Source organism: Anopheles marshallii, chromosome 3, assembly GCF_943734725.1.
Source record: "Anopheles marshallii chromosome 3, idAnoMarsDA_429_01, whole genome shotgun sequence".
NCBI lineage: Eukaryota > Metazoa > Arthropoda > Insecta > Diptera > Culicidae > Anopheles > Anopheles marshallii.
In genome coordinates this window covers 9,596,515-9,621,701 of record NC_071327.1, presented here as the reverse complement: position 1 = coordinate 9,621,701, position 25,187 = coordinate 9,596,515, and the positions used below count along the sequence as shown (strand labels likewise).

The following is a 25,187-nucleotide window of genomic DNA, read 5'->3' as shown; positions in this document are numbered from 1 at the left end:
TGTGTCAGATGCCTGCCGTGCTGCTGGAGAAATACTTAACGAATGAAGAAATCAGCTTTCGGAAAGCCAAGCACTGGAAAAGGACGCTTGTTAAATGCCTCCTCATCTTCGCACCTCGAAATGAGTTTCAGCAAAGTGACAACCGACTGACGCCATGCTATTTTTCCACTACGTGCGTGTGTGCGCGAGTGTGTGTTTTCATTTTCGCAAAAATGTGATCATTAATATTCCCACCTCTACACGCTTCGTCTAAGTGGTATCTGTATTTTTTTTTTCGTTCTTCTTAGCACCATCTAGCCAAGCACGAGTTCACCTCTGAGCTAGCGAGTCGTTAAAAAGTGTAAAATGTCGATCGAGGCGCTGCGGTACGGAATTTTGTGCACGTACCGGCAGTAAATGAGCGAAGACACCAGTTTACAGAATCCTTCAGCGCATGAATGGCGCAATTGTCTTCCGCCGCAGTAGTAATGCCCGCGAAATGTGAATGTTAATTTTACGAGACGCGAAGACACATTAAAAATGGTTCCGAAATTCCCGCAACAGTCGACAAACGTTTCGACGAAATAATGGGGTGTTAGACGAGGAATGGTTTGCAGACGTTGAGTCGTTTGGAAAATGGTGGTGAAAAATGTGTTTCATAACCTTCGCAACATTATGGTATGGGATGAGAAATAATACACTGAGACACGACAAAACCAAAGCAGATTTGATATTGAGGAATAGGAGAGAGATAACTAAAGAATAATAAAACTTGGATGTTGAAAATCCATGAGATATTCAAATTATTAAGAACAATAAAAAAGGAGATAAACTCTATAAACCAGATCATATAAAAAATACGGGTATGAAAATTAGAATAACTAAACAATGTGCCAAGACTAAAGTCCTTGCCAAGAGAATAAAACAAATTACATTACTCGGTGTCTTTGGTCACAGATTCGAACGTTTTTATTATATTTTAAATAAAGTTGAATCACTCAATTCCTTCATCAACAGTACATCTGAACATCTGAAATTCTAAAGCTTGATTAAAAACAAAGAACAACAGAAAAATGGAAAATCTCTTGGGGTGTCAAACTCACCGAAGGCACTCACCTCCGCATCAGTGAGGAAGTGAGCGGTGAGATGAGATCGATCTCATTTCTCCGCGTGCCGAACTCATCGTGAGAATGCAGGTGAGCAAACGGTTCGCAAAGTAGGTGGAGTTATGAGCGGGAAATGTTTTTTGTTAAATTCTATGAAAAATATGCATGTTTACATTGAGCAAGAAAAGAAAATCAAGAACACATTGTATTTCCTTCGTGTGTTCTTCCCATGCCAATGTGTGCGTGAAGACGGCTTTCTTCCTACGCAACTTTGATGTGCTTCCCTTTAGATGGGGTAGCTGCCTATTGGAACCACCACCACCATTGATATGCACATCTGCGATGGAGCAACATTGCTGGTGTGCTTCGACAGGGGAGAAAAAAAAAAATATCCCACTAGAAATTGTTTGTATGAAGTTGTTTTTTCCCTGTTGTTTTACTTCTCTTGGTGGCGAAAGAGCAACGCGCGCGATTGCGACCCGAATGGCGGCCATGATATGCATTCTCCCTTGCAGTTTGCTTGCTACCGGCGCACGTAAGCGCACGTACGCAAACCCTCCATAGCGCGAAATACCCCGGTGCGAATACGCGAAAAGGCGCGTGTGTTATTTTTCGTCGTCGCTGTCGTTTGCCCACGCTCAAGGGTGCGTTTTTGTCGGGAAAATGTGAAATGTTAGGCACAGGGAAATCCGCACCAGGAGGTTCGTTTTAGCTTCCGGCGTGCCGCAAGTGTACCGCGGGAGTGAAAATAAACACGAAATAAATTAATGAAATCAGGTCTGACAGATTATCGTTCGATAGTGTTCGCTCTCGAAAAGCTCCATTAATTTTATCCCAAAAACTCCGGGAAATGGCTCGCGGATGTGTTGAAACTATTTGCACCGTGGCTGCGCTTGTGCTGGTCCGTTTTCATCGACGGCGGTTCGTTCTGCATTGAATACACACCGATTCGCTTCCGGTTGCAACATTGCGATAGTGTGTGAGCTTTCGGTTGTTTTGAAATAAGTAAAAAAAAAAGAGGTTCCCTGTCGACGTGTAGAGTGGTGCGAGTGAATAGTGAAGAATTGTGTCGAAAACGAGTGAAAAACCAAACACAAAATGTTATTAGGAACGCAAACACACTGTGGCGGTGCAGGAGCGGCCAGCGTTGCAGCGGCAGCCGCAGCTGCAGCACTGGTTGCATCGAAAACGGGAAGCAGCGGGACAGATTTTTCAATCGCCGCCATCATGGCTCGTGGTGGAAACAGTTCGAGTCGGGAACCATCGGAGCGAAGCAGCAGTGAGTTGAATTGTAATACTTGCTATAAGTTCGATCATTTTGGGTTAAACTAGACGCAAAATTGCGTTGTTTAGCAATGAGGGTTTCGCTGTTGTTTTCCAATCAGCAAGGTTAATTCTGTATGATTTCACGTTTGCTGCTATATCGAATGAATGTTTTCCACCAAGGTACAATCAACCGTCGATGTAACACTTTGTAAACAGCAGTTCACCGTGAGCATGAGCTGTGAACACGTGAACACAGTGCTCTAATAAATGTGGTGCGTTGATTAGAGCAGAGTGTACAGTCTGATTTGCTGTGAAAGAAGAATACCTTTGCTGTTATCATGAATTGATTGAATGAAAGACCTCATGAAATTCGGCTATAAATAAGGGTCTAAAATATTTGACTTGATGTATCGAGCTACTGTGATAAGCTTGAGTAATGAAAACTTTGGTAACTATACGAGAGTGACTGTCTTAGCCTTATTCATCAATAAATGACAACTAAAAAGTACTAAAGTATATTTCTCAGTTATCGTGGAATATTGCAACTTAAAAGCTATAATAAAACTGATAATCACAATACCTAATATATTTGCATGAAACTGGTTACTGGTCCCGATCAGATATTTTCCTTTTCTAGAGTTAAAAACATTGTGTAGCGGTTTAATATCTCCATTTTTAAAGAAATGTTGAATCTGTATCAATTTTATATTTTTTTTTAGTACAAACATATTGTACGCAAATAACACACATTTAGATATTTTATTTGCTAAACTTATATCAAGAATGAATACATGAATAACAAAACGTATCTGAATTGCTGTTCCATCACACAATCATCCACCGTGAAGAGTTTGTTTGTTTAACGCTAGTCATCTCACAACCATTAAACAAGTGCACGCACTACATTGTGCGTTGGAAATGAAATTCAAACAGTCATCACCAAACTCGACACCAAAAAGCAGACAAAGGGAATTCCAAAATAGGGCAATCTGTTAAGTTCATAGCATTTAAAGCTATTTACAGCGGGCTAGTGCTTGACATAATTTTCTGTTGGTTCTATAGTACTTTAGTCTATTTACAAATGTTACTAAATTATTGGAGATGAATTTAAATGTTTTAAATAAAATTTCAAAAGGACATATTTTGCTGGTAGCAGAATCGTCGTTAGGTTTTGATTTTTTCTGAGGCTTTAAAATTTTCGTACACAGGGGGATCCTTGAAACATAGCAAAATAACAAAATTTAACTTCCTGGCAATATGGTTAATATTTGGAAATCTTCGAAGCACCTAGCAGACACCTATAAAAAAAGAAATATTAGCTTTTATTAAATTGTGTCGAAAAGTTAAAAACAAACATCATTATTTATATAAGAAACGATGCTCATTGTAGTACTCCTCTGTTTTTCCGTACGATTACAAGCTTCACAACGCTAGCTCATTTTGTTCTCACTCACATTACCCCACGGCTAATCGGTACAAATAATGCTCATCCTAATGCGTTTATATCGAGCAAAAAAAAAATCTTGATGCGAAGCAACAGTTTCTGTCTAATGATATGTTTGCCACTAAGCACTGGAGTTTTGTAGTAGCAATCGATACATCTATCGCATAGAATTACACAGATCACATGCGCGAGATAGCACATTGTCACGACGCGTGGGGTATTTTGTTGCGACAAGCAGTGGATACGTATAATTACTTGGTATTCCGTCTGTTTAACGGTTTGATGGGCAGCTGTTAAGAAAATGGTCACCAAATATCATTATAAATTGTTTGCAATTTTTGAACAAAAATAACCATGAAAATCCTGTATAAAAAACAATTAGAAACAGTTTACTTAGCGTTCAACTTGAGTAGAGCTGTTTCTCAGCTCACAGTAGGCGAGAAACATCATTGCTAAATATAGATCAGGAAAATGTGTGAAGACAAAAAATCGCACTATTTGACTGCACCGATGAGTTATGATTCTACGATGGAGTAAGCTTAAGAAAGCTTCCTGCTTACAGGGAATGGATAATGAATGTAAAAAGCGAATGAATTACAACACTGTCTACGGAAGCGCTGAGAGCGTCGGCATAATATTCAGATGAAGTTCATGGAGATGGGAATAAATATGAGCACACGAGCACTTTAGTGCGCTCGATGGAAAGCGACCTTTAAGCGTTTGGTGAACGTGTTGTTTGTGGTTTCCTATCGGGCGGCATACAATATTTTATCCGTAGCCCTTTCATAGCAGAATGGAAGTGAAGCCATCACGGTTTGGGAAGAAAACGCACCGCTACCGTTGAGAACCGAATTCACACCGGTGCAAAAGCGGCGGTAGAAATCTTCAGCTCACCACATAAAGTGTCATAAAGCGGGATGTGATCCGTTGCGGCTGTGCTGTGTGAATGTAGATGTACGGGGTTTTTTTTGCGATTGAATGAGATCATGATTTACGGCCAGCACTGGCGGCACTGGCCGCATAATGGCGACAGCAGGAACTGGGTGAAAATGAGCTGCTCATGTTTCTCATCACCATCATCAGGTCGGTCAGCGATGGGGTCGGAGCTGGTAAGGCCTGTGGCTCCGCACGAATGGCCACTTTTAGTTGACGGGCTATTTGATTTGCGAGTGTTTCTATTTGCTTGTGTGAAAGCTATTTTGGCGTGGAGACCTTGAGTGCTTATTATAGGTTTTTATAAACTTGTTTTAAACTTGTGCCATAATATACATAAAATCTTTTCTAAAATTTAGTTTACTTTCAATGATGGTTGAACTTGTCCGCCATACATTGGTTTAACAAGTAAATGTTGCTTGTTTCCTAACATCAAAGTGTCCTTAGGACTGAAGGACGGTATCGGCTCGTGCGGGTCTGTACACATTATTTATTATTAAAAAGCTGTACACATTATTTAATTCTCGCGACCAAATGGTCAAATATTAATTTAAATTTAAAATTATTACCGTCTCGTAGTATACAAATTAAGGAAAAGCCGCGTTGGAACATTGAAGGAAGGATCGTTTTCACATAGGCATGAGTCGAATTTTTGTAATATGGCTTAAACATTTGAAAGGGTTCTGAATTCTTAAGTGCTGAAAGAATGAATTAGAAAATTATATTTTTTTTTCCAATACAATACAAGACAGGACAATGGCAATACTTTAAAATCCTCATACTCAAACCACGTTTTAACGATATTTTTACCGTCTTTTGTGAAGGCACAATTAAAATAAAATCAAAAATAAACTGTGCTGTATCCAATTACACGGCAAAATCATACCTATCCGATACAAAGTTGTACGGAGCCATTAATACAACTTTGTTCTTTGCGTTTTTAAATAAATACGTACCCAACTACTGACCAGCAGTCCTGAACGAACCGCTTCTCAACCGTTTCGGAGTAATAAAATTGTATTCTCTGTTAACAAGCTTCTGCCCACACCGAACGCAATAAACCATCCGTTTCGATTGATGACGGATTTTCGCCTGTGCCGAGGCACATAAAAGCTACCCTTTTACGAAACCGAGACCCGAGTAGTGAGTGAGAGAGCCAGCCTCAAAGATACGGTACGTGGGCGAGCGAATATAATACGCCCGAGCGTGTTGTGCGTTTATGTTTGGCAAATTATGCAGAAAAATATCTATCAACTATTCATCACCAGATGCGATCGATGTCGCGGGGTTTTTTTTTTGGGGGGGGGAGGTGGCCGTATATTGGGATGACTTGTTCATCGTGCCTTCAAAAACCGTTTAACTCCAACTAACGCGACGCTTAGATGCGTGCGGCCGCAAGAAATGGTGAAACGTGAGTCAATCTTCCACCCGGTTTCAAGCGATCGTCATTTCCTTCGCGATGGTCGTACGGCCACATTTTGGCAGTAGTCACTCAAGAAAGCCAGTACCAGTTTTCATCGTTTCGCTTCTCACCGAAAACCTCATTTGATTTGAGTGTGAGCGGGTGTGTGTGTGTGTCTGGGACGATCCCTTGTGTTGTGCCGTTGATAATTTACGACAGAAGCCCGGAGTTAATCCGTTAGTTGTCATAAATTTCCGGCCACCATCCGTGACGATTCGGTCGCTCTGTTTCGTCGTCCCGAAATTGCGTTTGCCGCGTTGGGTTGAATTCTGCGATGACGCGTTGATGTCACGCGTGGGATAAAATGTGCGCCTGCCGTTGCGCCATTCGCCGTCGTTGCCTGGTGGTGATCTTCGAGGTCGGGAAATGTGTCGCAGAGATTAATAACCGATCATGTTCGTCCGTGCGCCAGCTACTTACTGAGCGTCAGCCGGTGAGCGTCAGTGGTTGGAATTTGGTTTACGGAAAGCTTTCGGCACGGTGGATTGGCTGGATTGGGGGAAGGGAGCGCCAACTGCACGGCGGCTGGTTTCCATTAGCTAAGACAACAACCTTTCATTGGGTGGAGATAAGAAGCTCTCATGCTCCACATCGATGCACCGGGCGTTTTGCGGTGAAGCTGGAGGCGGGCAGGATAATTTAGATGCGAAGCGGCAGACACGCAAAAATGGCGCTCGTGCACGGCGGTTGCATGCAAACGCGCGCACTAGTTGCAGGGAGGCCGATCTGGTTTGGGTGCGTGCTGATGGTTCGGTGCAACAAATGCATAAATTAATTTAAAATAGATTATCGCCTTCATTAGTGCGTCAGACAGTAATTAGGGTTGATAGTGCTTGGCAGTGCGGCGCACATAGTGAAAGAGCGTAAGTTCATAGTGAAAGAGCGATAATGTGCGCATCCGAAATAGGATTCTCGTTTGAACGTGGTCAAGAAAGAGAGAAAGAGAAAGAGAGAAGAGTAATGCAATTTGCACATTTCTGATTTTTTTCCAATTTTTTGTTGTTAATGTATTAAATTTATTAGGTTTTAAAAATAAATTAGATCGTTTTGAAGACATTTCTTCTCGTTAGTTTCGAATCATCTTTTGTTATAGTGAAAATGTTTTGTTTGCATTAGTTGTTTTCTTTTTATATTTCATGTCGTCGTCAGATTCAAATGTTTATTCAAATGTCGATGGAATACGATTCAACTTTCTGTTGCCTTTAATACCGTTCCCAGCATACACAAATGCGGTTTCGTTACGCGCATTAAAATAATCATCAGCAAACATCCAATCAGGTAATCAAACGAACCTTTTTTAGCGGAGGTTTTTGGTGAGATGCATCAAAACTCCCTCACAGTTTACGCGTTATTTAAATCGCGTTTTGTTAAACCCAATACAACGGCACGGGGGCAGTCATGAGGGAAGGCGCGAAGGTGATTGCCCGGGGGAAGGAGGCAGAAAAATCAACATAAACACATCGGAGTTGTTGTCAGCTCGACGCTGGTCGATTAATTGCAACCACCGAAACCAGCCAAACAGCAGCACCGAACCTGTCGACTTGTCTAATAATTTTCTATTACACGTTTCGCTGCCGTTCTGTTCGGTTGCGGTGGCAGGGAAGGAGGAGGAACCATTTTTTGGGCTTGAGGAAGCGAGCGAGCTTTGTGGTAACTGTGGTACACGTGAGTCGATCGTATGGTAATTACGGTTTCGGTCACATCAGCGATCCAAACCGGTTCCGTCGCGTCCCCCCCTCCGGCAGGGCGATGCTGCGAAATGGTGGCGAAAATCGGGCAATCGCTAAATTGGAAATTGGAATAACGCTCCCGCGGCCACACCGGCTGGCACCAGTCGTCATAGTGGCCGTGTTGATTGAATGACAGCTCGTTTTGGTTTTGGGCTGGCGCGATATTTGGTGCATTGGTACCATCGTTTTGATACCCCGTACACGCTCTTCGGTCAGATTCGGGGTACCTTCGGTTGGGCTGTGGCGGACCATGTCCATCTGTTGTCGCTAGTGTGGTCTACAGGGAGGGGAAAGCGTTAAAAATAGCATGAAGAAAACAAAAAAAAAAGACAACAAACGCATACCCGTACGTTTGTCCTTAGCACGATACGATTGATACCTCACAAGCGTGTGCAAGAGAGGCGGCAGATCCGCTGGCAGCACTGTTATTATCTATCAAGGAGGTTATTATTTTATCATTATCCATGTGTTACTACCGCGCATTTCCCCACACACACACACACACACACTCATCATCCCACAAGGACCTCGGCTCAATCGATCAGCAACCATCAGCCATATCGGAGGCCTTTAAACGGTGCGTGCGTGTCATTCGGTCCTTTATGATTTTGTGTCTAATTTTGATAAATTGTATAATTAAAGGGTCATTTCCTATTCGATCAGTTTGCGGTTGGTTGGACCGCGAGAACCGAGGCAGTGGAAAAACCAGCCTTTTTAAGGAAGCGATAATGGTGAAGCATCCTTTTCCGAGAGGTCTTCGTAGTTCGGCTCAAAACGAGGGACATACGGCTATATAACAAACACGTAGACCTCTCCGGTGAGGTTGAGGTTATTTATGAAGGGTTTGGGAAGCCAAAAAAAAATCACGATTTAGGGAGAATGTACACTTTCTTACCATGGCCAAGGATGTATCTGCTCCTACAGCTGACGTGGTTCAATTGGTGGTTTCGTAAGCAGTTGAAGAGGTTAGCTTCTTCACACTTGATACATCACGAGGTAAAGGACAATAATAATGATACATAGCAATGTATGGTATTAGTGGCGGTTGAGTAACGAAACCAACAAAAAGGAAGAGCAGTTCAACCATCTCATTAGCTGCGCTTTGTTTAAATGAATCGTTTATCGTGCTAAAATTATATACAAGGGTCTGTAGTAGGCCGTTTACGATTCAACCTCTCATTCCCTCATCGAAGCAATAGAAGTAATAAAACCGTATATGCTGTATCTTGAATTCACGTTTGACAGAGAGCGGTGTGTACAATTTGTTGAAAACATGTAAAAAGGATGCTCTAGTTTATGCGCCAATGTAACGCAACCAACTTGAGAGGCGCGCAATATTATTATTCAAATTTATTCTACTTTTTACACACTTTGCGTACAGCTGTATCAAATCCGATGGACACAAAAAATATCGTGAAAGAAATCGCACTGAATATCTTCCCAAGAGGCGAAATGGAACAAACAGCATAAAAGTTATTTTGGAAAAGCAAAGTTTGGTGAGCTTTAAAGTTTTTTCTCGAAGAGCATCCAGTTTTTCCCTCGCCATGAGTATCTCGAGAAGCCTAGCGAAGCACATAAATCATGAAGGATGGCGTTATGATTTACTGCCTCGGTTACGGCCTTGCACAAGTGCTCTCGTATCGAAGCGCAATTCGAACCTTATCGCATTTCCTTCGTTCGGAAGCGATTCTGAAGATGCGCAGACGGAACAAGCGAGAAGTGGAAAAGAATGTTGAAAAAGTGTGTGATTTGGTTAGCGGTGGAAGGGGAACAGTGTGCTTGCGGCTCATTAGAATAGATACAACAAGCGATTGGAAACTGGATGGATGTTACAAGTAGAACACCAGCGCACGAGCAAACGTTTGTTTCACGGTTAATTTAGATGCAAATTTAATTAGCCTCCCTTTGCTAATGCGTTGAGGGCACACGTTTAGTAGGTGGGAGTTTGCGAAGGTGCAGATAGCTGCGTTTGTTCCGAAACAAACTGGATGGGCTTAATTTATTGACCGCAAACAAGTTCTAGGTAGCGTGAGATTAGTAAGATTGTTTAAAAACTGGAATTGAACGTTAAGTTTTGTTTACTTTAGGTCCTCTATCAGTTGATCGGTTCCCCGAAGCTGATGACGATATCGATGTGGACGTGGAGCAATGCAGTGATTCGGAGGTGGCCGCCACCTCTAACCACGGCACATCCAAGAACCGTGGAACCAAATCTCGAAAGGAACCGACATCACCGGCTCGTACTACTGGCAGTCCTTCGGACGAGGAAAGGCTTACACCGGAACCAGCACAGGTGAGTACTGCACCCTCAGTTGATTTTGGAATACCTTCAGTATCTTCTTTCCATTTCATACCTATTTCTAGTCAAAATCGACGATTGTTGGAACGTGTAACTGTGACGAACTGCGGCCTGTACAGTGCCACCTAGAAACGAAGGAGCTCTGGGACAAATTCCACGATCTTGGTACTGAGATGATCATCACTAAAACTGGACGGTAAGCCGAAGATCACCTACACATTTGCTTCTACTGCCCTCTGGTAGCACTCCCCTGACCAGTGCACCACATGACAGTTGCGCGATGTCACAGCACAGTGACCCAGAGGGCGCTGTCAATTGGTTGTTGCCTATGACAGCTGTGTCAATCACTACCGGTGTACTATGGCGGCCTCTTTTGACGTTGTACCCCGACCGCAGCACATCTGTCAACAGCGTAAAAATGGTTGTTGAACAAAACAGGCGTAGTGTGTGTGTGTGTGTGTGTGTGTGTGTGCGCACAGCACAGGGTAAGAAACCGGCGTATGGCCGTTGTATGCTACTGGATGCCATGGTGCGCCCTGACCCGGTGTGTGCATGTGCGGCAACGCAGGCCTAGTAATTGCGGGCAAATGAGTTTGTAATCGGTGGGCAATTAGCACACCCAGCACCTAGGATCGGTTGCGCTCGATGGCGGCCTACACGCGGCATATACCGATGACACGTGTCGAGGTTGGCCGGGGTTGAGAGCGCAGATGGTTGAGCTTGATAGCCGTACCGTGTAGGACGTTGATTATGTTAGCTGTTGGTAGTACTGCTTACGCAGGTTAGTATGAGTTGTCATTTTTATTTACTGAAGTTGCGGTGACCATGGAGTGTCTTGGGTGTTTTGGATTACTGCCTGGACATTAATGATCATAATGATGATAGAGAATTGTTCGCCATTATTTATTTTAAAATGTTTGATGTATTATTTGAACCATTGAGATCGCTTGCTGCAGTGAGCGGAACAGATAAATAAAGAAAGATGTGGTTTATGGTTTGCGTTGCTTGAAAGAGATCATGAACTCCAATCGTAACGAGCGCATTGTACTGGTTTTATCACCTATCGTACAAGGTTAAACAGCCATGGTACATACTTCAGCATAGACGCATAGCGTGGATCGTTCTGCTAGATGGCATTTTCTCACCAAACGACCCCAACCATATTCGTCAACGATCGATCGTTCGTTTTGGCGTGTGTAATCCCTTCCTGCTCGATTGGCCACTTCTCACGCCAAGGTTCGAATTTTCTCAACCGGCTTTGCATGCGCGATGTTTTATTGCTTTACGAGCTCACATCGGGTTCGGGTTGAACCGGTGGAGACTAGCCGCACAAAGCAGCAACGATCCCAAAGCGCGTTATTACCCCATTCATAGCACACGGTACCGGGTTGTCACGATGTCTCGTTGCAGCCTTCGGTCCCGTCCGCCACCCGGATGGGATGCAAACAAGCGACATGTTTACACCCCGGGTGTGTAAGCTCGTTACCGGTGTTCCGCCCGAGAACCAGAACAACCGGTGATCCGGGTTGTTAGGAGGTGTGAAAAACAACGAACCATCGATGCGCTGCGGCCCTGTAGATCGGTACGGGAGATCACGGATCATAATCAGGTTCGATTTGATCCAGGTATTATGATGGCCCGATGCTGGCGCAGAAGGCCAACACTGGCGAAACCTTGGCCTTGCCTTGATCACCTCCAGCCTATATGTGTTTTATAACTTTTCGTCGCCGCAATAAAGCAATAAAATCGCTAATCCACCCGATGAAAGTGATAAATTTTCACGATGTCAATGGCAAGCGAATGGGTGTCCGTGGTACACAGAGGAAGCGACCATCGGAACCTGTCATGCATGGGGTTTTTTTTTTTTAAACTGGTTTATTGTCAGTTGCGGATGCGCAGCACCTTCGGTCACCTTTTGGGCCTGTACTGACACTCGAGAACGGGGCCAGCGTACCCGACCCGAACAGCAAAACAGCCCCAACACACACGAGCGTCCACGGGAAACCAGCGTCCATAGCGTCCTCGCCGTGGGGGTGTGATCCGAAAACAGTGTTCGGCGACCACACACCGGTACCCGATCCCGGGGTTACCGTCACGAACGGAGGACCCCGGGGCTATAGAAATTCCTTTACATTTACGGGGGGTTCGTTTCAATTTCTTCAAATAAAATCATAATTTACGGGCCCCTTCTTCATCACCGGTTTTTTTTACTGGTGGTTCGTGTGTGGAGGAACGTTTAAAGTGGACCATGTCCTGTCAACGAGTGTCTGCTGCCGGGCCTGCTGTTTTGCGAGCGCTAGTACACTACGCTAATCGACGAACCTGGACGGTATGCGGAGGAAAAAGGAAAAAAAAGGCCAGAGATCATGTTCGTTGTGATGTTGTGCTAGCATGAGAAAACATCGACACCGAATGCGGAATAAATCAATAAGCATAAAACCGCGATATAGCGTCGATAGATCGTTGCCCAGTTGTTAGATTTGCGCACGAATGTTCTGCTGCTTTATTATTTTTATCTCACCCTAGCGGATGTGTCCATCCGGTTTGGCGTGAAGCGGTGGGCCGGCTTAGCACACGGAGTGCTGATTTTTAGAGCAGCAGTCCGTGTGCAGTGCCTGGTTTTATGAGTTTAACACGTTGGAGTTTATTGGTTTTTGGTTCGGTTTAACCCACCCGTTATGCTTTGGTACGGTTCGTTTAGCGGACCTTACGCTTCTCATTACAATCCCTCTCATGACTCATTGCGCTTTTCAAAATGCAAGAGTGATTGGTACCACACAGAAGATGATTTTATAAGCTGAACTCGAACGGTCATTGCTGGCATAACCTACGTGATCTCCAGGCAGATTGAACGGGAATTTATTGACTGATATGTGCTTATAGCGGTTTTTGATGCAGTTCACAACGTAAAGTTCCCAATCAATAGAATAGAATGATTCTGTACTTCAACGAAGATGGGTTTAGCTGACATTATACTGTTTACAGGCTATAGTTTGCTAATCGTTTGATTCTTTTGGAATAAACAGATTGACATCAAGTTTAATGTCATTGCTTGTGAGCACAATATCTTTATAACTTATTGTGAGGAGTAATCAACAATATGACCTTCTTTGCGTTGAATACAATCGAATAAAACAACTTGTTGATTGTTCACGTGGAACGCAGCAAGAGTAAAGTAATCTCGTCATTCGGTGAACTATTCTCGAAGCATCGTTAACGTATTGCCTCGTACGTGCTTTCAGTAACCCGCAGTGAGGGAACAAAATCAGTAGTAACCAATCCACAACCGGTAAACCGATAAGTTTCGATCGAAATCGTCCGTTCCGTCGATCAGCATGTAATTAAAATTAAATTTATGTATCAAATTACAAATTAAAAAAAAACACACCGAGATTATCATCGAGTCGGTGTCGTTCGAAAGTGACAAAACAAGATAATAAAAGAATTCCATCTCCATCCGTACCGTAGCCGAGGCTTCTGCCGCTCTCGTGGTGTGGCTGACCATTTTGTACGCACATTCCTTCCGATCACAACTGGCTTTTTGATGATCAGAAGCGATAAAGTGTTTGTTGTCGGGAGGTTTTTTTCTCTCTCTTTCTACCAATCTTTCTCTCGATTCTCTTTGTTTTTGTTGTTGTTCATTTCCTATGTGCTTAAAGCATGGCGCAGATGCTGGGTTCGATCGAGTTGGGCAAACGTGCGTTCGAAGGAATATGGGACAGCGTCGTACTTTACGAGATGATGTGTGTTGGATGTTGTGGCTTTGTTGCCACACGTCATTTGCCCACGGTGTCCAGTTGCTCCGTTCGCTTCTCCGGTCGGGCATCCGAGACGATAATCAGTTCGATGACAGGTTTACTCGTTGTTTCCTGTTAATTTTATTAGTTTAATTTCCTTAATTTCATCGAAGCGTACGATCGGTGTAAGCGCAGTGTTTGGCTGCGATGGAAGCCCTGTCTGCCTACGAAGGCAGATGCTCGCAACACGGGTCGGATTGCGTTCGTTAGGCGTTAAACGCCGTCACGAAATAAACACCTTCATTTGATTGCATTCGACCCACTTTGACCCGAGTCCCGCGTATGGGGTTTGTTGCCTTTCTGGCCATTCGAGGGGGCCACATTCAGCACAAGCAAAATGGAAATTTGATCCAAAAAATCGTTAAACGTCATTGAGTCAGCCGTCGCGTCTCAAGTGATTCCGGTTTCGGCAAGGTTTTTCGCTAAGGGATCGCGCACTAACGGTGCGTGTGTCTCGAGAAGATGACGAAGAGCACCGAGCGCTGGAAAATGATCACCAGCGTGTGCAACGCTCTTGCGCAAATTGCCATCTAGTTTCTAATTAAGACCCTTATTTTTAGACGGCCAACCTACGGTCGCACGTAACGCCTCATCGTTTTGCGAGCGAAAATTACCACCACCCGATAGAAGCGGACTGCCCGGAGGCGGGCTTGTACGATCACACGAGATGTGACACATTTTTCGCCATCCTTTTCCCTGTTGCAACCGAGCGTTACGATCGTGGTAGGCTGTTGCAGGGTGACAGAGGGGCTGTGATGAACGAAAAAGAAGGGAGAGCAAAAAAAAAAGGAACGTTCCACATAACCCGGCGTGATTATGATTTCATAAGATAAATTTCCGATCATGAATGGACCGCAAAATTACACCACATAAACAATTTATATCCTACCGCAGTGGGGTCGTCGCCGTCGTCGAAACAGCAGAGGCTGTGAGAAGGACTTCGCTGCTAGCAGTCGTCGAAGGGTAAGACAGGCTAGCGCGAAAGATATGAAGAAAAACAGAGCATCTTTGAAAGCAACGAGGACCGGGTAGGGTGCAGTCACCAGATCGTTGCGGTGCCCCCTGTCTGAGGAGGTTTTCGGTTTTCCGTTCAGACCAACGGTCGATTGAGCATTCGGTTTTATCCCCTGGCTTCACCTCGCAACCGGTGATGTGCACCGCAAAAATGGCTTTCAGTACATTAAATAAATAAACAGTCATTTAGTTTGATTTATCTTCCGGTGGCAACAGCTTCTTCACGCGGTCCAGTGCAGTCTCGCAGTGCCTTTCATCCCGCTGCGATTGCTTCGATGCCATTTTGGAGGGCATTTTACACTTCCTGGGCATGGTGTGTGTGAGCATGGGGGGGGGGGGGGGGGGGGAAGGTGCAATGAAAGATGGAACGTTCCGCACTCTCGCAACCATGTGTGTGTAAGCGTGTGGCCCAAAGCCTTGGTGGTTGAGAGGCCACAAGATCGAAAGACAGAAGTTATTACACGCTGCTTTTTGTTGTGGATCGGTGCCAAGAAAAAGGATCGGCTGTAAATATTTGCACTCCAGTGTCTCATTCCACCCGGTCGGTCGGGCTGCGCCCTGTTAGCAATAAATAATTGAAGCATTTGAAAGCTCCTGGAGAAAATAAAACAAGAACGCCCGTAACGCATCCGGAATCCGAAGGCGCCGGGTGTTTCTTTAAACGAAAAAAATGAGCAATTGGTGGCAATAGGTTGGGGATTAGAGCAGATATGACAGAGCCAAACGTATTCGAAGGACACGCAATCACCTGCCATTCGATCGACTTTGCATTTGTTGCGTCGGGTTTAAGTCGAGTTAAGCGATTGATCAAACTGTTATCGTCCGAATGGTCGTTTGTTTGATCGTGTCGCTGAAACGGACCCAGACTGCGGTAACGGCGCGAGATTAGCTAGCAGCATGGCAAATCGATCAATGGATCATCGGTGGCCGGGTGTAGCGATAACTTTAATGATCTTTTTTTTTTAGTCCGTATCATTACACGGAGATGAGAAATGTGCCGCCGATCGATCAAACGTTATCCGATGTGTTAATCAGCCAATTTCCTGGCTCGACTCGATCGGTAGCGAAAATGATAACGTGATCATGAATGTTTCTACAGCGGCATTTATGCATGACTTACACGGATGTAAAAGTGATAAGAATCAATTTTGTTATGATAAATTTTAAACAAGAAATAAGCTAGGTATTACGCGGTACAATCGAACTGCTCTTGATCGATGCTTAAAATGGCGATAAAAAAAAAACATCTTGTTGTATGTTACCGTAGAGGTTTTACAATAATGAGACAGATGTTATAAAATTTCAACTCCGCCATAAAATTTCCCTATAAACATGAAATATTTAGTTAATTAAAAGTTGGAATAATCAAACGAATAATCGAATTTTTATTTAGAAAAAAATCGAATCATGTGAATGTCCAGGTACTTGATTTAGATAAAAATACGTATATTTAAAGATTTTATTTAACCATTACTGGTTGATAAGCTGAGTCAATAAAAAATTTACAAATTCCATAAGTCAGGTGGCTATGTACTTGTATTGTCAGTCCTTGGGGCACACTCGACGTCCTGTGGTATATCAAGTACTTGAAGAAAGAGAATTTTGAGATATATATATTTAAATTTGTTTTATATTAGGTCCCCCTACGTCTTGTTTGCTGTTTTGTTTTTAAACATTAATTTGAAATGTTACTTGCCTGATAGTTTTAAATAAGAATTCAGATACCAACATGTTGACTCGCCGCTACTTGAGCTGAAACCAACGCAACATTTTCTATTGTGATAGAAACGATGCTTTGAAAGAGACCCAATTTCGTCTAGTTTTCATCGTCTTGTTCGTTTGTTTGTTAGCTAACTATAACCACGACGGTACCGTTGATAATTCAAAGTGACCACGACCAAAACCGGCAAGCTCATTGTATTTTCCCAGACAAAACTGCGGGCAATCGAAGACAACTCAAAGCCCAAAACTAGAACCTTCAGCTCTTTTCCGGTCCTCTTCAACGCAACTTCCCATGACGACCTGAGCTAGTGTAGAATGCTGTAACAAGAGTAGCCGGAAGATTATGCCGGAATGCCGTTTGAATGTGCTGCTGGTCAAGTATAAACCTGACACTGCTGACCTCCGTGCCGTTTTGTGCAAGAAAAATGAGTTTTCTTCTTGGGCACCATCGAGACATCGGAGTTAGTTACGGCACCTCCTACACATGGTAATAAATTTTCCTAAACAACGTGTGACCTTCTTTGCAGCGCTTCAGTGTGCGAACAAGATCGAAATTGTTTCGCTCTGGAGCACTAGCCGGAAGCGGTTCGGTTCTGGCAAGATGTTGCATCTCTTCGCGCTCTGTAGCGACGCGAGCTCGATCGCGCTTGAAGTTGTGCAGAAGGACCGGCGTTGGTTTTGTATAGCCTCTGGGCGAACGGGTATGACCACCCACAGTGACTAGGATCGTTTGAGTCACCATCAATAGGCTATGCAAATCTTGCGCGATAAGTGGGATCAACCTTCGCGCGTCAGAAGTTTAGACCCTCTCAACACCTCTTTTTCATTCTCGATGAATTAATCCGATAGCCACCGGCTTGCCATGGTAGGAAAAGCCTTTTTTTCCATGGCATTTCTCCATCTTCGCTGTATCGAAACATAAATGCAGCTAACGGTTCCACACCTTTGAACAGGCTCTTATCTTATCGCGCAACCGATAGGAAACATGGTCGTTACATGCTTCTGTGCGTACGGGCCGTGCGCTGACACGTTCCAAAGCTTGAGGAACCGGTTCCGGGCGAACAGGGCTTCCGCTTCGGTAATCGACATCGGTCCCTCGTTCGACGACGATGCGACTTTGTACGACTTATCCGTGGTTAAACGCGTTTCTAGCTGCGTTCATTCTCACCTTCCACCGGTGTAAGCTTCCATCCATGTGTTTATCGAACATGGGTCTCTGCTACGGGTGGTTCGGTAATTTGCTGTCCTATCGGCATGTGATATCGGGCGCGCATTTGTTTCATATTTAACACACCTTTCAGAATGGTTCACGAGACGCAACGAATCGCTCCAGGGAACGCAGAAGGGTGTGTGTGTGTGTAGACAAAAGGGACATCCTTGGGCCACACAGGATTGTAGCCTATGCAGATTGCTATCGTATAAACATGCATTACCCTTGCAAGAATATTACACTTGCTCGCTCAAACGGTTATGCTTTGATTCAACACGAAGCACAAAAGAAAATTTTAAAAGATAGTTAAATAATTAAATGAAAACAGACTTGTAAACTTCGAAGAATAGTACGTAACACTTTTTAAAATTGATTTTAAAATTAATTTTTTTGATGTACCACAACCGGGTTTGAAAATAAGCTTTAAATTATTTACATTTCCAACAAGCGACCCTCTAGGGGGACTTTGTTTTCGTTCGCTTTCTTCGACATCCCATACTGGAGCCATCGGTTTACTTGGTCCTTGCATGAACAGGGTTCGTGCCGGTCGCAAAACGTCAAGGAAGCGAGGAAAATTGAATGTCCGACAGCAAATGGTCATGTTTTTCGGGGTGTAAAATTTATTCGATGCCAGTTAATTGTACCGTACGGACGCCGCACCACCTAACGCCGGTACGGCTTAGCTTTCAAACCCATTACGTCAACCGACTGCATGGTCGTTACTCTGTGTCGCCCTGATTCCGTATCCCTTACGGGCGTTGATGGCTTGCAATTGGTGGCGCTAACATTGTTCTAAAGTATTTTAGGTGAAAAGTTATAATGATTACGATTTTTCTTCCACTCCCGGGAAGAGTTTAAAGTATCGTAAATATGTTTTCAAGCAATTTTACTTCTCCAGAATGCTTGTGGTCTGCGGGAGAATATTGCAGCAACGCTTGGCTGTGCGGCATCGACCCGAACGGTGCGAGGCTAAACGTCGTAAATCTTACCATTTTACACCAGTTTAAAGTGATGATATTTATGCTGGGGTGTCACATTATGCACATTTTTGCGCTCGTTCATTCCCAATACCGAAGGGAGCAGAGGTGATAAAAGATTGGTGCTTTTTTTCTGCGTGCTGCGGCTGCTGCGTGTTGGTGCGTATGGGTGAGCAAATAAATAAATAAATGATCGCGATCGCGCCCTTTGCCTTATCGTGTGCGAGGTAGCAACAAATTGAAGGATGCTGTGCGGGCGTAAAGCAAAGCTTCACCCAGAAACACATGCTGGCAATGGATGGAGACGAGCGGTCGGGCGCTGAACGGGCCAGGCGGTAAGGCACGATTTATGTTTCGGCCGATCATAAATAATACGATTATGGCGCTCGGACGTGGCGTTGGGATGCGAGGGTTTTTTTTTGTTTACTCGCGGCTGACTGCTGCTAATTTTTTCGCCTCGCTGCTGTTTTGGTTTGGCGTCTGCTGAAAAGCGTGTGTGTGTGTTTGACTGCATGAAGCTCTGTGCCTGTTGGGGCGAAGGTGTACATTTACACGCATATGATTCGTGCCCAATCGATGACGTGATCGTGGAGTAACGCGCCACAGTTGTGAAGTTTGAGAAAAATAATAATCACAAAACCGCGGACGCCCGAAACTCGTTCGTGGGGTTTTTTTTCGGACTCCCGCTGTGTGTTGGACCGGGCGAGGGTGCGTAGCTACTAATTGGGCATATTTTGGAGCCGTTGCAGCTCGATGCGGGCAAACATTCGATGATGGTTTTAACGATCCGGTCAACACTTCGGTTAGGTTACTCCCGTGGTTGGTGGTCGGTTATGGGGGTTCTGCCCGGCAGCACTGTACGTCTAATGGGGTTTAGATGTTTTTTGTTCTTCCGAGAAGGTATTTTTGTTTTCGTGCAATTCCTAATGAGCGTAGCATATGTTTGAGTGCAATCAAATTAGGTTCGTACAGGCATACAGCTTAGAAGTCATTTTATCAAAGCATCTTTAATCGGTTGCATGTTGATGATTGAATGTTTTATTCAATAAGACTTTTTTCCAGTTTATTTCAGCTGTTATTTTCTGTTGGTTATAACATATTATTCGAAAAATTTTACGAGTCCCAAATGCGAGTAGTACGTCGTTTTTTTCTGACATCTATTGTGGTTGTTAGTGTCGAATACTTGTTTTTTTCCTTAATCAATAATTGATCAATCAATTCCTTAATTAATATTGTAGTGCTTTAGGCCATTTCAAGTCCGTTTACTGTGATTGTGCCAAGCAATATGCGCAACATTGTCGAAACATAATAAAGTTGTTTCTTTCGTACATTTTTTTTAATTGCGATAGAGAAATTTGTGATTCCCGAGGAAACTACATTGATTGGCACTTGGCCCAGATCAAGTTTATTCTTCTTTTCCCAAATTTGATTATAGAGAATCAGTACGGATATTCGAGTAATTATGACACTAGATTAAATATAGTTATATCTTCATACTTATTTTCACCATAATAAAAGTGAGCATTAAGGTATTGCCGATGGCGAGAAATAATTTATAAGGGCATAATATTTCACAGAACATCCTCACTACAATCCACAAAGATATTTTTATGCTATTTCTATTTCCTGAGCTATAGGAACACGGTAAAAAATGTAAAAAATTCATAATTTTTATGAACAAACCAAATAGCAATATTTCTTACGTGAAAAAAAAAACCATTGTCTGCCATCATCGTCTGCGTCGTTGGAACCGTACATAACAACTTTATACAATCTACTTTTCACACATAAGCACCTCATTGTCGTGTGCGGCAAGCGCACATGCAAAAGGAAGCACCTTTCCGCGTCCTGTTTGAGGCGTATCCGGTTCCATCCGAGCTGGGTTGACCCAGCGCCATTGCTGGAACGAATACCACCCATCACGAGAAAAACCCGCTCTAGGAGGGGGAAGAAAAAATCCAATACTCATCGAAAAACGACGCTGAACCTTCCCGATCGATTGTAACATGCAAATCGATCATTAGCGTCATGGCAGCAAAAAGGGTTGTTTCATAATTTTCGTTTATGTTCTCGTCATCCGTTCCCGGGTCTGCTCGTTGTTCTTGCAGCCCCCGGCCAACTCGGCCAAACTGTGCCCGGCAGAGAACAGTGTTATATTTTTATTACAGCACTTGGAACCGTATTTTGTACTTCATTTACTTTCGGTTACGTTTCACAAGTTACCGCTCAATCAATACAGCGCGCCATGGTCCATGGGTACGGTTGTTTGGGTAGGAGTATTGGTTAATGTATCTGCGGGACCATTGGGCGACGAAATTCAGCGACAATGAATTCATTTCCCACCTATCGCCATTGAAGCGTGGCGAATCGGGCGCCGCGTCAAGCTGACCCACCTTAGGTAATCATAATTTCCGAAATTAATGATCCTTGGAATGACAGTTTCAGAGCATTTCACGGACGGTATGAAGGTTATTTTTTATGTGTGTGTGTTGGGTTCGTTGCGAGGTGGGATTGTTTGAGTTGTTCGTTAAATGATTACCAGTGTTTGGTGTATTATTTTAAAGTGCGCCGTATTTTATGCCCATTCTGGTTTTTATTTGATTGCTGGAAATGAGACAGCTGCATCGCTGTAAGCGACACTTTGCCTTAAATTGAACGATACTTGCTTAACTGATAACGAAGTTTCTCAAAATTTCCATTTGGTATGTCGAGAAAATTACTTCCATCTAGAATCAAATCCTATGCACGGAAAGAATCCTCCTTTAGAGCCATGTTGTCTAACCACGCTCAACGTGATAGACATAACATGGAACAGGAACCGATAGCCACCGCACGCAAATATTGTGCAATTTTTCGTTCATCAAACTGTGCCCAATTTGTGTCATAAAATGCCCGTTCCGTGTTCAAACAAAAGTGCCAAAACATCTGACGAGCAGCGAGTTTTGGGGAACACCACAAACCACAGTGGCCCCGTCAGGCGGCAAGCTTCCCACCGATGTGTGGCTTTTTATTTGGGCAAATATTTTCCCGCCCATTCGAACTGCTAGTCACGGTAACGAAAGGAAAAAATTGATTGAGCACCTACCGAAGCACCGAAGGTGTTTTGGTTTGTGCGATTTTGGGTCGCAAATTAAATTGATTAAGCCAAATGTCAAACAATCGTTCAATCGGTGGCGAACGGGAGAGGACACGCGATGCATGGAATGATGGGGACGACACGATTGGCATGCGAAATTGGCATTCGTCGGGCATTGTTGAATGCCGTATGGCAGTGGTGCGCGCATCCCAACACGGATGACAGTGTGCAGTGAAGTGCATGAAATCCTAGAAAGGTGAGAAAAATGGCACCCTACCAGAGCAAAGCCCGGGGACCAGGGAAGAAAATGTGGTTTTGTTTTGGGTTGTTTTTTTTGTATATTCCGGGTGTGCATTTTTGTCGTTTTCAATCTCGCACCGTAACCGGAAGACTGGTGGTTGGTCGAAAGTGGTCCTCTTGGTGGCATTGGGGAACACCCGACGTGACAGCGGCAATTGCCGGTATCACCGCTGTTCCGGCTACCAGCGCGCTAATCTGTCAATCAAAACATTTGCACCCTCCATGGATGGTCGGGCATTGTGTTTTTCGGGGTTCATTGCCTACGTCAAACTGTCAAAACGGTCACCACTGTAACGCGTGAACTGTCAGTTGATGAGCGCAAGCGAGGACGGGCCACAGGAAATCCTGATGCTGGTATGAAGAGGGAACCATATGTATCTCGTTTTTCCAGGGTATGTTTTTTTTATTTTGTATGTGCATTACATATTCAGAATCTTTCCTTTTCGGCTGAAGCTGATCATCTGCGGGCAGGTGAACCGTGATCTTGTATCACACGATACACGATTTTTTTAGTGTACCATCAATTAAACTGTAATGAAACATTCATACTCAAGTAGGCTGAGTGCGGAATGGGGAATGGCGTTGCGATACACATTGGAAGGCCTTTCTCACATTTTCCAACAATCTAGCGAACCATCCAATTCCGGATGCTGTCCCAGTACAAATACTTTTATCTAATTCGTCGCATTGTTGGCTAGTTTCGATAAAAAGATCTCGTGTCCGTTCGGTGCTTTATTTGCCACCATTTTCATCATCCTCATCAGCGCCGTAAAATTCGGCCCGTCTGCGACCGTTTTGGTACTGGTCGGGCGATGAACCGTGAGATTTATCGCCCATCCCGAAGCGTGTACAGCGCGTTTTTTTTTGCTGTTGTTGTTGTCTCCGCCTCAGCGCAGAGAACGTTTTTTGATCAGCCCTTAATTAATTGCGATTGTTTTCCCCGTCACCAGCAGCATATCGTTTTCCACTCCACCGGCGATCGGAATGTGTTCCATTGTGAGATCTCATAGATTACGGTCGTATGCGAGAGAAAGATGGGCGTTGTTTCATTTGTCCCACCTCAGGGGACTTGGGAGCTCGGGGTTTTATTTTTGCCTTATTCGATTCGGAATCTTTATTGAAATCAAATCAGTCGCATCGTGGTGATGAATTTGATGAATTGTTAAACGATGTTTCGGTGGCGCTGGTTGGGATCGCGCCGTACCCCTGTCGTACGGCGAAGCGCGGAGGTTAATTTGGAGGATTGGTTTCCGGTTACAACGGAGCGTTTATCTGACGAACGGCTGCGGATGCAAATGTTATGTTAATTGAATCGGATCGAATATAGCCGTTTTTTTAAACGAGAGATTAATGATTCATGTTAAAATAAAGTTGAGTTTGTCAATTATTTTATTTTCACGCAATTTAAGATGAAAGCACATAGTTTTGAAAGTGTATAGTTTAGCCTTTAATTGACAACGTACTTTCAACTTGTGAATTACGATTTCACAAAGCTGTATCAAAGGACATTCTCAAGGGCTCAGGAAAATCCGATTCCAATATTTAGTCCACGAACTAACATATAACCAAGTCATCAGATATTTTGTGTTTAATTTATCAGCTTATTGACTTTTCAATCTACTTGAATAAGGATAAAATTTTTAAGGAATCAATGAATATCTTTTATTTTCTTCTATAGATGAAATAGTAACTTTATTGTATTTTGTGATCGTGTGTTTGCCTCTTTTTAATTACTGAGTATATTATTGTTGTTTTTACACTTTTGAGCAATATATGTTGCTGTTTGCTCCTGTCATATAATTATTGTTATATTTCGATGTAAATATAGATTTTATAACACGTTTCGGTTTTTTTTTGTTCTAGTTGCATTCTCAGAAAACATGTGGTCGTTTGCTTGTGTTACGGATTGCAGCTTATTTATATATAAACATATCTAATATATAAGTAAATTATGCTTTTATTGAAAATCATAGAATTTTGAGACATTTCTTAAGTTCTACCCATGTTTTTATGTCATAAGCGTAGATTGCATGGAATGGCAGATAATTTAAATATTGTTTTCATAGCAAAAGATTCGTTTTGTCATCGCTTTCCGCTTGAGCCGCCGCTGTGTACGGTGGCACCCAGGTGTCGGTTGGGGAATTTTGTTTTAATTTCCAACGCGATGAAAAGCATTCGTCTTTCCATTTTCACCGGAAAGCAATGGAAATGGTTTCGGCCACTCGAAAACGTGCCACCGGCAGATAGAGATCTTTACAGTACGATGAATATGATTCGTTTTTCTCACAAAACTGGGTAGTGGAATTCGGTATTTTTCTGTCCTCTCCGCATTGCCCATCAGCATAAAGTTGGATATAATCGGCATGATGAGTTGGCAAAACAAACTATGGCCGACGAATGGTACCGAACGCATTCACCAAACAAACGAATCGTGTCAAAAATATTGTTGTATCATTTTCATTAAAACTAAACCCATCAAGTGGCCACTCATCGGGGGACGCAAGTGCAAAAACACAAAACGTGGCGAACGGTGGAAATCAGTGGGACGGTGGAATAAGTTTTCCGGAACAGTTTCCTTCCAGGTGAAATTGGAATGTGGTATGGACGCGTTCGTCGTGAAATTGAATTTCGTTTCTTAAGCCTTCGTCGTCGGTTGGCTTGCTGCTTATGTTTTAGTTTTTCGTTTTAAAAAACTGTTCCATTTGTTGCTTGTTTTGCACGAGTCATTATGGTTGGTTGCTTTACAATTCTCTCATTGTTTTAGAACTGAATCATCAACCATTCGGTGCATTGTTATGTTTTATTACTGCTCTACAATAGCTTTGCTCTTTGCTCTCCGCGTGATAACTCTCGCCAAAGAACGATAGGAAAG

At 43.5% G+C, this 25,187-nt stretch overlaps 1 protein-coding gene across 1 annotated transcript in view; it reads left to right on the top strand.

Moving 5' to 3' along the window:
- The first annotated feature begins 2,183 nt into the window (after nt 1–2,183).
- Nucleotides 2,184–25,187, top strand: part of LOC128715426 (T-box protein H15-like) — a 42,347-nt gene continuing 19,343 nt past the window's right edge. Inside the window, exons 1-3 of the mRNA XM_053810322.1 lie at nt 2,184–2,364; nt 10,008–10,213; nt 10,285–10,415. Of these exons, the coding sequence (XP_053666297.1) occupies nt 2,184–2,364; nt 10,008–10,213; nt 10,285–10,415 (518 nt within the window). The remainder of the gene's footprint in view (nt 2,365–10,007; nt 10,214–10,284; nt 10,416–25,187) is intronic.